A 15,672-nucleotide genomic window follows, 5' to 3' on the forward strand; every position below is an offset into this window, starting at 1 on the left:
CTCACTGTTATTAAAATCAGCACGATTCAATACAGTCACTGTTGTCGCTCGCAAGCAGTGATTTGTGTACATTCTACTGCAGTCGGCCATAATTTTCAGTTGCACAAAAATCTTTTGAATTGTTAATATCAACTTTTGAAAAATGGCTATGCATGACATACTTCACAGCCTGCATTGACTTCTTTGTATACAGGGTACGTCTGTTTTTGGCTTTTCCGTATGCATATGGCTTCTTTAATCTTTCTTCTATCTATGATTCCTTTTCGATAACCTTTACTTTCCAATTGGGTACATGGGCATTTCTTATTGCGTGATCTGTGATAGCTTATTTGTGTAATACTTGGGATGATGAACTTCTATTCGTATAGGTACATTATTATGTTCTATCTTATTTAAGAAGAAAACCCAAAGTCAGTTCATAGTGTAAATCTAGACTTACTGAAAATCCTGTTACGTCTAAACAAAACTGCTTTATCTGTTTCACTGTAGATCAAAATATACTGTAATGAATTTAGGTGATTCTAGGGATTATTGGTCTAGGGGATAAGGGGCAGCAAAAATATGGAGAGAAAGTGGGTTGATTACAGCAAAAATCCCAAATGTATTTTCTGAAACTCTTCTAGCTCTTGAGAGACGGTAATTAAATACTCGCTGTTCTTTTGTCAAATGCCTCAGAGGATGTGGTTTCATGATGTCCTCTCGCAATGGAAATGCATCATCTGCAACAGTCATGTAATGGGATTTCTGCATTTGTTCCAGGTAATGGACTTGGGTTTGGCACTCCAATTGCATTGTTTTTAAGCCCCTTTTCTAATGAGCATTTGGAGAATACACCACATCAGATACACATCCATTTGTACCAAAGTTGACATACAGCAATTTTTATGACTAGTCTACCAGGGCCATCAATACAAGGCTAAATGGATTTTTCTAATTAAAAAATTCAGAACCTGATAATGGGTTGTGGCCGAACATTAACATGTTTACCATCTAGTGCACACAAGCAATTTGGACAATTCCATTTCATTTGGAAATCTTGTGCAATTCCTTTCCATTCATCAGATGTTGATGGCGTCTGTAAAATATGATAAAAGTATTATAATCTTTATTATGCTTTCTATTTAAATAGAAATCTAATGTACTAATAATACGTTATTCCTGACTGATCATTTATGTTTTCCTTCCTTACAGTTGTCTAATATATTACTAGAGGCAATACATTATAAACTAAAACAGCACTCCTACATAATAAGATTTCACCGAAAAAAAAAATATATATATTTTAAAACGAAGCGTAATTGCTAATCTATTCTTAGTGAAATACTCTGCCGCCAATCCTGGAGCCGCATTTCTTGGATTTGCATAAGCCCCTTGTTGTCATTTCAGGATCCAGTGGCCTTATTCACCAATCTCACTTAAGTGAGATATTTCCCTTAAATCCTAAGAATTTCCCTTAAATCAAGAAACTCAGCTGTATTATCATTTTATCAATTGGAGAGATAAGAAAAACAATAATAATTTAATAATAATATTATTATAAAATAAGGTGAGAAATTCATTGAATATGTGAATTAACAACTATTTAAAAATTTATATTATTTATTTATATTAAAGATGTATTGTCCCTTTGTCAAATTCCCAAAAAAAATAAAAAATAAAAGATTTTGAAAAAAAGTGGGTCATTTTGAAGTATCATAATAGTTATTAACTTTCACCAAAAATTAGTCGAAAAAAAATCATTTAACTGAAATACAGACGTTTTTTGGTTAAAAAAATAACTTTGACTTCCAGTCAAAGTTTTTGATCAAAACATATCTCATAATGCAACGCGCTTATTTGGCTACTCTGTATGCATACTCATAAAACTTCCTCGCGATCTGTGTGAAAACACCTTCTCAACCGTGAAGAGTTGTAAACAATCCTAATTAGCATCATGCATAATGTATACTCGTGGTTTGAAATCTTTGTTTACTTTCGCTCGCGACGATTTTCCAGACGAAATGTAATCAAATTAATTTAGCTTTTAATTACGTAAAATTGTTGTTTTTGACTCAAATTTTAGACTTAAAGAGAATAACTTTAATATTACTTTGATATCATGGCCAATTTAAATTTAGAATATTTTGGCCTTCATTTTTTTTGTTTCAAGGGACAATACATCTTTAAATATCACTGTTCTTTTAATATGTTTTAAATAGGAAAACCCACAACTTACTCATTATTCATTTAATTGTTTCATTATTAATTTTCTGATTTGATATTCAACTTCCGGTGCATTGCAGTGGTGGAATTACACGATTGCTCTGGTATTGTTGCATATTCACTGGAAAGCATTGGATTTGCATGTAATTGTATCTATAAGAAAACGGTGTTCATGGTTAATGAATTGCAGTTTGTGTAAAATACAGTTCTGATGCAGTTAAAAGTAAAAAAATTACATAGTCTGACAATAAACTAACACAAGACTAAGCAGTTATTTGATTAATTTATGTATTGTTTTAAACATTTATTTGCGATTTAATTATTACAGCAAGTAACACTTGAAAACTTCAAAACTGACTGTAGGCCTACAGTTAGTCACTGTTGCAGAATTTACTCTACCTTGGATGTCTCCAAAGACTTTGTCCCAAAATTCCCTCTATTGCTCTGTGAAGTGCGGATGGTTCTGGAATTGAGGGCCAACACCTGATAAAAAATGATAATAATACTAGGCTAACTTATTTATACTGTATTTATTAAAGCCTAGACTCTATGTGAATGTCCTTTAGTTTGTTAGGCTTAGCTAGCCTAGGCCTAGTGAAGTACTACTAGGCCTACTACTATTATAATAGTAATACTAGGCATAGTAGTAGGCCTGTTTATATTATTACTAGAAGCATCCTGCCACAACACAACGTAACGACGCAACATAGAAAATACTCAATTTGACAACCCCCTCTAAGGCTTGGTTCCCGAAATTTCCCGGAAATAAATACATTTTTGATGAACAATGACGTGATTATTCATTCTCTTGAATTCCCGATCACTTTTGTGTAACACGTAGGGTTAGCACGACTGGCCAGATAGCTAATTATTTATAAAGAGGAGACTTAAAATTGCATTAATTAAATTATTTTATACACACTGTATATACTACATCATGCCTGATCATGATCAATATTAATAAATATACAAAGAAACACAGAAAAAAAAATATACACACAAATTAATGTTTTTAAACTTACTTGTGTAATGAAATAGAGTATATCTTCATAAACAAAGGCTAAATCTTTCTAAAGTTAATAATACAAAAAAATGTTGTGGCTCAATTTCTCTGTTACCACGATTAAATTTATCCTTAGTTCAAGAAGAGAAAAAAACCACCTAACACGTACCAACAACCTGTAAGAAAACTACATTAATTTAATAAAATTTGAAATATTGGCTACAAAAATTGGTTCGCGGGACCATTTTATGGCTGCCAAATTTTATTTATTTTAATATTATAAATTAAGCCTATTTTTAAATTATCATTATTATTAGTAGGAACTCATCAATAATTAGTACTAATTGTTAGACTTTTTGTGTACAACAATATACAGTAGGCCTATATATGTCTGTTTTTAATCCATTTTGTTCTTTTGTTTTAACATCTTCGTTTCTCCATGATGTTAAAAACAATTTAATATATTACACCACTGTGTGATCCAAAAAATATATTTCATTTATTATTTATTTTCTTCAATTCAAATCATTTATTTCGACCAAAATCAGCAAACATCAACATAGTGTGTAAATTATACAACAAAGTATCATTTTACCTCCCTAAACAGGCAATCGCGTAATCTGAAATCATGTGACCGATCATTTGACTAATCAGAAGTCTATTAAATACACTGGGTTTAATGTGTGCTATTGAAGAAGTTTCCATTGCATGGGTGACTTAGTCAGGGAGACTATGTCGAATAATAAAGTCCCGTGCGATTTTTATGAATAGAAAATACCACCTATCTAGACATGTTGAGTACAACCCAAGTAACAAGAAAACACATGTTGACAACGTTGGAAGGGTGGCAGAGGCCCGCCATCTTGAATTTCAAAATATCTTGGTAACCACAGACTGTAGAGACTTGCTTTTGGTCTCAAATTGTTCATAATATAAAACTTTATATCAGTTCTAATGGAACATTTATCCCCAAAATGACCGGAAATGGCTTTTCTGACCTTTAGCCCTAACTGACCGGAAGTTTTGTATCTCCTTAACTGTTAGACGTAGCGACTTGATTGTGGCCTCAAATTGTTCGTAATATAAAACTTTATATCAGCTCTAATGGCGCCTTTACCCAAAAAAGTGACAGAAATTGCTATTTCTGACCTTTGACCCTATTTGAATGGAAGTTTCATATCTCCACAACGGGTAGACATAGATACTTCATTTTGGTTCCAAAATGTTCATATCATACAACTTTCTATTTGCTCTAATGAAAACTTTCCAAAAATAATGACCGAAAATACAATTACTGACCTTTGACCCTAGTTATCTGGATTTGTTCATCTCCATACCGTACTGTTGACATAGTTACTTGATCTTGATATCAAACTGTTTAGAGCATAGTTCTGTTGTTAATTGTCTTTTTGAGTTATTTTGCTTCAAAAGTGTAAATCAATTATTTTATGGACTAAATTGTTTTACGGTATAAGTTTAATACAGCAGTTCATCATCAGTGTCATCATCATCCTCATCATCAGTGAGACTTGCCTGCTCTTGGTTGTCACATAATTCCTAATCGTCACAGCAACTGCAAAGGTATGTGCAGTTTAAACCGGTTTTTTTTGCACTTGGATTGGTTGGTTGTGCATCATGTTTTTGCACAGTGGCACTTCACTAGGTCGATAACACCCTGGGGTGCTGGAGGCAAAGATGTCATAACTGCTTTATAATTGCCATCTACAATATCCCAACCAAAATCTTGAGGCTCTGGTATAGTTGGATTAGCAATGACATCGTTGTTCCATATTATAGCCTGATAGTGTGCCCTTAAAATGGCAGGCCGCAATGCACCCAGCGTTGGAGGCAAACCCTTTGATTGGTCTTGTTCCTTCTTAAAAAGCCACCACCTAACATCAGCAACATTTTTTAATCTGTGTTTCGTATATAGAGCTTACACACAAATGATGCTTCAGATAGTTCATTTGTTGTTCCTAATAATTTCATGGCAGTTGGATGTAGTTCCTCCAAAACCTTCCAGAATGTAGTTTTGCCTTTCCCAGAAAATCTACGAGTAATATCTGCACCTGAGAAAACATGCAGTCCTGGAAGGACTGCTGCTTTGGACTCAAACAGTGTTCTGTGGATTGCGCTAATAGAATTGTCCTGCGGGTTTTGCCAGTGCCTGTAACAAAGTTTGTATTTTGACATATAATGGGGTATCGTCTGATGGCTAGTACAAGTACGTAAATGTCAGGTGAGTATATATCTAGTGTGGTAGCACCATTCGTTGTTGCATCAACGGAATGCAAAATGAGTTTGGTATCAGCTTCCACCTGACTACTTGCAAGGTTGCTTACTTCCCTATGTGTAGCCTTCGCTTTGTTTCGCCGGGCAAACTACAAGATGCTTGTTTCTTCCACATGATCTAATATCTTTTCAGCTAAATACGTCGCCAGTCCATCTTTCGTTGATACATAAGCAAGAAGACGTTGCCTACTGATTGTACCGGTTGAAGTTGAATCTGTAATGTGGTAAGCTACAGCTTTATTGCCACCTAGCCGTCTCGCGCGGTTTGAAGCTTTGAGTGATTCTCCAGTATCATAGCGGTCACATACCAAATGCACCTCATCACAGTTATTTTACCATACTTCTGCCAGTGTCGTTCAATGAAATGTTCTGATAGATCGAAGCATGTTTCAATATTCTCTAGTTTACTTAGTGATTGCAAATAAGCCATAGCATCGACAATACATACTTATTTATAGTTCCTGACAACTTTTTCTTCTGTTGAGTCATTTGTTTCGTGAGCGACTTCTATCGTTTTTGGTAGCTTTTCAAGAATCGTCATCAAGTCACTCTTCGACATTGTAGGAAACAATGAACCATCTGCTGCAAATAAAGCTCTTGGGACAACAAAAAACTGTACCAACGGCTTGTCTGAGGTCCCTCAACTTGGATACAACTAGTTAACGAGCAAACAGCTTGTTGATTGTTCATGTCAGGTCCGTTACGATTTTTGCTTGGAGATCTGTTGTATTACTATTATCATGATGCTTTGATATTGATAAATATCTACTGGGAAGAAAAGTCATTGTCTCAGCTTCTTTAGCGAGAGCAAGAGCCACTAGAAAAAACTGTGTGCGTGAAAAAGGGTTTAACGAAATACCAGTTAGCCCACCAAGTACTTGATGAGACGTGATCTGGAACAATAGCACAAAATGGCAATGAATTTTTATCTACCACCCAGTTGCCATCGTTGAATTCTATCCATATTTCTGTATCTGATGCTCTCATGTCTGCCAGGTACGCAGGGATTAACTGAGCGTAATTTAATTTGTCATGTGCGACGAAATATGGTATAATGTTTCGGTAGCTTTAAGATGAAGACTCCAATTGGCAGTTCACACTGCTTGATGCTTGATTGTGATTGGCTAAAAGTTTAATCAACTGCCATGGTTTCCTTTTCCTTATTAGATACAGTATAATGGATATGTATACTTGATTCATTAGCACAACTGTAAATATGCATGTTATGAACAATTTCAGACCAGGATTGTTTTATGTCAAGCTGTAATGAAAATTTGAAAAATTCCACATAATTAGGGTCAAAGGTCAATAATTGCATTTCCGGTTATTATTTCGAAAAATATTTCATTAGAGTAAATAGAAGGTAGTATGTTGTGAACAATTTAAGATCAAAATAAAATGTCTACGTCCATTGGTTATGGAGATATAACACTTCCGGTCAATTAGGGTCAACGGTCAGATATGGCCTTTCCGGTCATTTTGGCGGGAAATGTTCCATTAGAGCTAATATGAAGTTGTATATTATGAACAATTTGAGACCAAAAACAAGTCTCTACAGTCTGTGGTTACCAAGATATGAACACTTTAAATTTCAATGGTGGCCATTTTGAAATTCAAGATGGCGGGCCTCTGCCACCCTTCCAACGTTGTCAACATGTTTTTTCCTGTTGTTTGGATTGTATTCAACATATCTAAATAAGTGGGATCTTCTATTCATAAAAATCCCACAGGATTACATAGTCTCCCTGACTAACTGGCTGCCATAATAAAATAATTAATTATAATATTTTTTTTTCTGTATTGTTCCTCGTACTGTAGGTTACATAAACAACACACTTGTATTGTCCGATTTAATAGAGACGCTACATAAAACATAATACACCACAGCCTTATCATTATAATATATAATGGTATAGTCCATACAGGTGGTCGAAGTGGCACAAAAAAACGGCACCTGATCCAAAATACTGTATGTTATAAAAAATAAAGTTCAAACACATTTGAAAACTTAATAAATACCCAAACAATGTACATTAATCATTGGTTGGATAAAATGAGACGTTTCAGCCCACAAAGTGAGACGTTTCGGCCCAAAAAAGTGGAAAGTTTCGGGCTGAATCGCCTCAGGGCCGAATCGTCTCCTCACAAGGCACCGCCTTTTGTCCTTCTTGGCCTAACTAGCTAGCCTACACATGACATTTGTAAATTTAAACACACTGTTGTAAATATTTTATACATCATGATAATGATATGTACCAAAAAAGGAACACAGAAAATAGGGTTACATTGTGATTGTGAACAAAAAACATATAGAAACATATATACACAATGTTTTTAAACTTACTTGTGTAATGAAATAGAGTATATCTTCATATAAACAAAGGCTCAATCTTTCTAAAGTTAATAACAACAAAAATAATGTGGCTCAATGTCTCTGTCACCAGGATGAAATGTATCCTTATTTCAAGCAAACAAAAAAACATGTAACTGTTCCAACAATCTGTAAGAAAACTACATTAATTAAATAAAATTGTAAATATGCTTCAATTGTAGGAACAGTGGAATTGAAACCTTGATAGTAGATAGTTACCAATACCAGCCATATGTCATGTCTTCTTGAAATTTGTTCTATAATATCATGTGACACATTTTATTTTATCTTTAGGCCTTTATTAACCAAAGGTTATATATTAAATGTTATTTTAATATTTAATTGTATGTCTTATTTTTTTTTAAATAAAAATTAGTTAATTTAAGTTAATACAAGTTTACCTGTTTCTTATAAACCTAGTATTAAATTCAAATCCAAAATTTGTTAATATGCACTCGCCTCTTGTCTCACAAACCAGCTAGCTAATATCACAACATGTGCGTCAGACCGGGCGATGCTCGATATGATGAACGAAACAGTATTACAAGTATGGCATGCAATCGTCTCCAAAAATACCAAAATAAACGATAACGACAATATTAACTTGCTTCAAGTTAAATGTTTCATTTAAGCAAATAATTCTATAAAGTGATAAATGTAAAACAACTTTTTTTCTAAAATAACGCAAGTTCTTGTCTATATTGGCACTTATAACCATACCATAGTGAAATAAGGTTTAGCAAATACCGTTCGCGATGCATGATGGGAACGAATTAGAAGCAACAACGGCCCCACCTGTAAAATAAAGTTTGTATTATATAACAAAAGCGGCTTTGAACATACGTAGGAAATATGTTCATATTCGAATAATATGATTTTTAGGTACAGGTGTCGATATACTGATGTGCATGGTGCCCAACAAAACTTAAAAGCAAGTTTCAAAGCGTGCATGCTCTCACAATCGTCTGTTGGATTTAAACTGAGAAGGTGAGTAAATTTTGTCTTGTTTCAAATATTACAAGCCGTTTAATAAATTGATTATTTACAAGTTAATCCATAAAAAGGCTGTGTTTTAAAATGTTTTCGTAACCTCTGTAACCAACCTGTAATGAGTTAACGTTACATAGAAATCTTGTGTACGACAACAATAATAGTGTTATTTAATTCCATCTAGTTAACACTAATTTATATATAGATTATGTTATTGTATGAACCAATGGTCAGAACGGAATTGAACGATAGGGTTTTAGACGAATGGACTAGGATAGTAATGTGACATTTTGATGAAAGCATTCAACTATACTGTTTACAAAACACATGAGACAATTACAAGTTTTTGTTGCTTTGTTTTGTTTTTATTTATCATTTGTATTAGTTCAATTGAACTAATCGATTGATTTTTAGTATAGTTCACTATGTCGGTCGGTCGGTCGGTCTGTCTGTCTGTCGGTCCGGTATCACTATGCGTTTTATCGCTTTCTGACCTTATCTTGATATCAGTTTAATCTAGCTAAGTAAATTTTTCAAATTTTTCGTGCTTAAAATTTTCAAAATGTTTTTGTTGTATTTTACATTGCATTGGCAATAAGTTCGTCCACCGACAAATTTAATGATTTGAAAATGTCCATATTGCAAATCATGATCTGATCATCGTCTGTCAGAAGATTTAGTTTTCTGTGGAAAGAAAAGAAACTTGCATTAGTGAAATGAAATGTTGTTTTATCTAAATCTGTGCTATTTGATTAAGTTATTTACATTTTGATGTTTTTCTGAATTTATATACATACTGTTCTGAATCAATTTCTTCATCTACAGCAGTGATGGTGAGTTCGTAGGTTTTATCGGATTCGTCCACCTGTGTGAAGAAAAGGAGAAACGTTTTCTTTTGTCATCTTGTAGGTATATTAATTATGCAAGAAGGCGGAGCTGTAGTGATTTGCTCAAATAGGTGGATATAGATAGAACTTATCTTGCAACTTTCAATTGGCTACGGGGAACCAAAATTATCATGTTGTCAACAGTAATATGCGATTTTGAATACATTATTTGATAAGTTCTTACGTTTACGATTGTTAAATCTAAAGATTTAACTTGCTGTATGTCATTGTAGATTTTGACTTCTACGTTGTTGAATGTCACGGTATTGCCAATGTTTGCATCCGTTATCATTTCACCGTGGCAGCCCCACAGCTTACATTTTATTTTTTGGACTGTCTGCTGTCTTCGCCGTCTGCGAGAAAGATATCTCGCCTTTTCCATCCACTTCCTTCTCTGATTGGAAAAACCTGTAAGGATATGATGTGTAATAGTTTCATTTTCTTATTCTCAATATATTTTATGCATATGACCTTAGTTTAAAAAAAGTTAATGGGAATCTATACAACTGCAATTAATACTGCACCTCGGCTATTGTGGCCTTTAAGCTAATCCTCCCTTTCGCTGGCAAAACTAAAGTTTCTGACACGGTATGTTCAGGAGGGTGATAAAATTCAGTCAGTTTGGAATGCGGTATCTCAAAGGCAGACGTTTGGAAAATCTAGAAAAAAAGTGTTGTACATAAATAATGTGGATTGTGTGGTACATAGGGTAGGTATACTGTGTTTAAAAGTTAATTACATACCTTTGAATTCTCGCTTAAACGGATATAGTTTGCATTAGGTTTTTTTGTTTTTACACATTTTTTGTTGTAGAATTTTTGGAATGGTGGTTTCATACACCTCACATGTTTAAATGAATGAAGAGTAATCTCTTTCTTCGGATTTTCTTCAGCAGGTTCTCATATGGCTCGATGTGTAGTGGCCCATGGTCTTAGTAAGCCATTCATAATCTCCGATGAGAAACACTCTGACCGGTTTATCTTGTCCCCCGATCTGTAGTGTTGTAGCTGACTGATCTCTCGGTAGCGGCCGAAAACCTTCTCCATATTGGTATAATTGTCATATGCCTCATACATTGCGAGTAGTGTTTTGGGTCCCCCACAATCAGTTATTATGCCAAGACTTTAAAATTCTTCACAGCTTAAGCGATCCACTATTTCAATAGTAATCTAATCAGAGAAAACAATCCAAAAAAATGAATTGATTTATTAAGAATCATTAAAAAAGGATTAACAAAAATAAAATAAACATTTTATTAGAAAAAAAAATGTTTTTACCAATCTGAATAGTAGCAGCATCCTGTCTCATATTAAATATGATGAGATCTAAGTTATGGACTTCTTTTTCAAGTTGATCATACTTCTTAAAGAGACCTAGTGAGATATGGAGTGCTGGAATTTTTGTAATACATGGAAATATATAATGAAGAATAATATTTGTTAATTTTATGATACTAATAATAAAAATATAACTGTTTAACTTTTATGTTAGATTGTTGTTTACTAAGTACAGTAAGTATAACATAGTATAAAGCTTAATCCAAATAATAAGAAGTCGATCGTAATTGGATCATCATCATTCCTGATGATGATCCAATAAAGACCTAAATGTTGAATCATGACTATCATTATTTGGAGTAAGTTTCGTACTATGTTATTATAACATAATCAATGCATTTATTGGTTTTAGGAAGTATATAGTTTGTAAATAAATAATTTATGTAATGTAAATTTTAATATATTTTTGTAACCTTTATCAATCCAAAAAGGCCTTGTCTCACAAGTCGACGCCTACAATAATTGTGAAGATTCCTGAAAAAAATACAATTCTGCAATTACAATTTTGTGAAATAAACATAACAAACGAAAAAAAACATTAACAAAATGTACTCACCATTTGGCCCAATTAATCCATATAACCGGCAAAGGAAGTCATAATCCCCAAACACAAACAATCTAATTTTCTGGGTTCTGAAAAAAAGATTACTTTTATATATTAGACACAAAATTAACTATCTGTATGTAAATCATTTCCAAATTACATGATAGTAGTTTATTCTTCTTTATACAGTAGGGTTTAAAAAAATATAAATTATGGTTTGATGATTGCATTAACTTACTGTTGTGTTGTTGGGGAAGTCCACTGACATCTTTCTAACTCCATTATTTCATCTAATATAAGGTCTAGTCCCTTCTCGATATTGACTGTCAAGTCTGGAGTCTCTCAGACAAGTACAACCATTATGGTGTACAAAGCATTTGGTTTCACAACAAAGTTGGAGCTCGAACTTCGTTGAATTCCCACCCTTGTCCCCACCAAATTTCAAAAAAATTTCCCCATCATGGTAGTGCAACTATTGTTCTGACCTAAATAAATAAATAATTGTATAAGTGAGAAATTTGGAATCTAAAATTCTATAAAGGTTACATAAAGATTCAGTTACTAATTAAAAATGCATGAATAGACAGTAGTAATGTGTAACAATACAAGCTACTTTGCTACAAAATGTTCAAGTTACTAAGCAAATGAATTACAATAATTTGTCATAAGAAAAACAACAATATGATTAACATACCTTCGCAAATTGCGTTGCTGATTCCAAATAATGCGGCAACCATTCATTATTGCAAGGCATTTTTTTGCATCCATTTTTTTAATTGCTGGCGGCTGATTGAAAATGACTGTAGGTGCTTTTGCCTTTGGTACAACTTAAAGTGGCTATATTTTAAATAAATTTTAATTATAATAATTTAAAGCTATGCCTGTGCAGGCTGGCTATAATCGACAATTAGAGTCGCAATTTTCTGTTGCTGAGCAACGAGCTATTGACTCAGAACTTGCATCTTTTTTGGCCAAAAGGGTTATTGACATTTCCAAACTATGTAAAGGAGATTTTGTTTCGCCTATCTTTATCCATCCCAAAAAAGAACCGGGTAAATATAGAGTTATTTTCAACCTTAAGGAACTTAATGAGTATGTCACTTATAGGCATTTTAAAATGGACACGATAGATTCGGCAATAAAGCTTATGAAGCCGGGGTGTTTTATGTCATCCATCGACCTCCGGGACGCTTATTATTCGGTGCCTATTGCAGCAAAGTATAGACGGTTTCGTAAATTTTGTTGGAAAGGTGTATTTTACCAATTTAATGCGCTACCTATGGGCTTATCTTGTAGCCCTCGCGTTTTTACAAAGCTGCTGAAGCCAGTTTTTTCTACTCTAAGGAGTAGATTTGGTATCTCATGCCTCGGTTATATTGATGACTCGTTTTACACTGACGACACATTGGCGGGGTGTCAAGAGGCTACTTTGCAAGCTACAATGCTGCTAACAAAATTAGGTTTTTCAGTGCATCGAGAAAAATCTGTACTTAGACCCACTCAGCAGTTAGAATACCTAGGATTTCAATTAAACTCGGTGTCTATGTCTGTTTTGGTTACCAAAGCAAAGATATCAAGCATTGTTGACCTTTGCAGAGAGTTTTTATTTAAGAAATCTGGTAGCATCCGGGCATTTGCTTCACTCATAGGTAAGCTTGTTGCGACATTCCCAGGCATGGAATATGGACCGTTGCACTACAGACATCTTGTCCGAGACAAAGATTTGGCATTGCGGCATTCAGCCGGTAATTTTGAGGTGGTGATGATCCTCTCGGAGGAGAGTATAATTGAACTTGAATGGTGGATAACATTTCTCCCAACAGCCTCAAAACTGATTAATCATGGCCCTATTAATTATACGATCTTCGTAGATGCTTCCCGCAAGGGCTGGGGGGCCATAGTTGACGAGAGCAGAACGCAGGGGCTGTGGTCCCTAGAGGAAGCTGTTCACGACATAAACATTCTAGAAATGCTTGCAGCGCTATTTGGCTTACAGGCACTTTGTGGCCATTTGCACAAAGTGCATATTCGTACTATGTCGGACAACGCGACCGCTGTCTCATATATAAATTGTATGGGAGGTACGAAATCGTGGTCATGTAATTCGGTTGCCTACAAGATTTGGTACTGGGCATATGCGTCTTGGAAACCAGATCCAAACGCTGTTATCATTGATGCTTTTACCAGTGATTGGTCAACATTTAAACAATTTTATGTTTTTCCCCCTTTTTGTCTGATAGCTAGATGCCTACAGAAAATTTTACTGGAACAGGCCACGGGCATCATGGTGGTGCCACTGTGGAGAACACAGGCATGGTTTACGAGAGTTCTCGACTTACTCATCGACACACCACGTTGGGTGAGGGTCATCAAGTCAGTGTTAGAACACCCACTTATTCATCACCATCTACTAAGCTCACAGTTATGTCTACTAATTTGCAAGTTGTCAGGGAAATCATCGCTGACGTCAGCCTACCGGCAGAAATTGATGACGTCATCTTATGTTCTTGGCGACAGAGCACAAGGAAGCAGTATGACGTACACATCAGAAAGTGGCGTCAATTTTGTTTTCAAAGGAAAATTGATTTCTTGCACCCCGTTGTAGGAGATGTCTTAAAGTTTTTACATAACCTTTTTAAAGAAGGTCTTTCTTACTCAGCGTTAGCATGTTGCTTCACTGACTTACACATCATGTACTAGTGACCAAGTATATGAAAGAGGTTTTTAATTGCCGGCCTCCGGCTCCAAGGTACGCAGTTACCTGGGACGCTAACATTGTTCTAGATTACTTAGCTCTAATGCAGCCATTAGATAAGTTGTCACTTAGGGATTTATCGTATAAACTAGTCATGTTGATGGCTCTAACGTCAGGGCAGAGATGCAATATGCTGGCGGGACTAGACACTAAGAGTATGATAAAGTCGGAAAACAGCTTTGATTTTTCAATTACTGTACTTGCTAAACAGGACCGGCCCAATAAACTTTTTTCATCCTTAAGATTTAAGAAATATTCAAAACAGGAATTGTGTGTGTTTAATACCCTCGAATCATATTTGGACCGTACACAGCCACTGAGAAGCGAGTCAAAACTGTTGATCTCGTATGTTAGACCATTTAAATCCGTTGGGGTTAGCACCATTGGCAGATGGCTTAAAACACTACTGGGCCTAGCAGGAATTGATACAGCTATGTTTACTGCACATAGTACAAGGGCAGCTAGTGCTTCTAAAGCCAGTAGGTCCATCCCGGTGGATGAAATTTTAAAACACATAGGTTGGGCCTCTGCTACAATTACAATAGAGCAATAAAAATAACGTTGGCATGGCAACAAGTATTCTGTGTTGGATAATTTGTCCTTGTGTTCACTCTGCTTTAAAGTCTCATGGGAACCCGGAAGTTGCGTCACTGTTGATATGGTAGAATTGAAAATTAAACGAGGCTTACCTGTAAGGTGAAGTTTGATGTTAACATGCCCTTCCCTATTAGCTACCCGCCCTTATCGGTTTTTTTTTTCTTACCACGTCGGATCGTGCACACAAGGATTTGAAGTCTGATCTTAGCGGACACTGGTGCCTCTCATGTTAACCCAGAATTATTGGCCAAGCATGGATTTATCAATAGCGCAATACCGCAACGGGATTTTGGTTGGATACCACCGATTAGTGGGATTTGTCATTGTCATCGCGGAATCATCAATTTAGGATTGAGACGGATTTGGACTTTGCAACAAACTTAATATTTAGCATTAACATGGTGAGATTTGTTAACCTCGATTTTTAAAATTCGTCAGTGTATTAATTTCATTGGGATCTTTTCGAGATGTGCAGTAATTCGTAACAGACGGTAAGTTATTATTTTACATATTAAGATGTTCATTAAATGTTTTTTCGTTAAATTGTTCAGTTTTAGTTTTAAATGTACTCGTGTTAATATGGATTTACAGCGTTAGGACAATTTATTTAATATATATAAACACCACATGCATATACTAATGATGAAAATAGCCGCTGCATCTTTTTACAATAGTATTAATTCTATAAAGAAAG

The 15,672-nt window shown here is 34.8% G+C and overlaps 1 protein-coding gene across 1 annotated transcript; it reads left to right on the forward strand.

The window, feature by feature from the left end:
• The first annotated feature begins 12,503 nt into the window (after nt 1-12,503).
• Nucleotides 12,504-14,231, forward strand: LOC144838205 (uncharacterized). The gene has a single exon (XM_078693560.1). It carries the CDS (start codon nt 12,504-12,506, stop codon nt 14,229-14,231), a length of 1,728 nt encoding a protein of 575 aa, XP_078549686.1.
• The last annotated feature ends 1,441 nt before the right edge of the window (nt 14,232-15,672 follow it).

Source organism: Antedon bifida, chromosome 3 (genome assembly GCF_963402885.1).
Source record: "Antedon bifida chromosome 3, ecAntBifi1.1, whole genome shotgun sequence".
NCBI lineage: Eukaryota > Metazoa > Echinodermata > Crinoidea > Comatulida > Antedonidae > Antedon > Antedon bifida.

What these genes read in the sequence shown, in the direction of transcription:
- LOC144838205 (XM_078693560.1), top strand. Translation starts at nt 12,504, where the DNA reads ATGCCTGTGCAGGCTGGCTATAATCGACAATTAGAGTCGCAATTTTCT.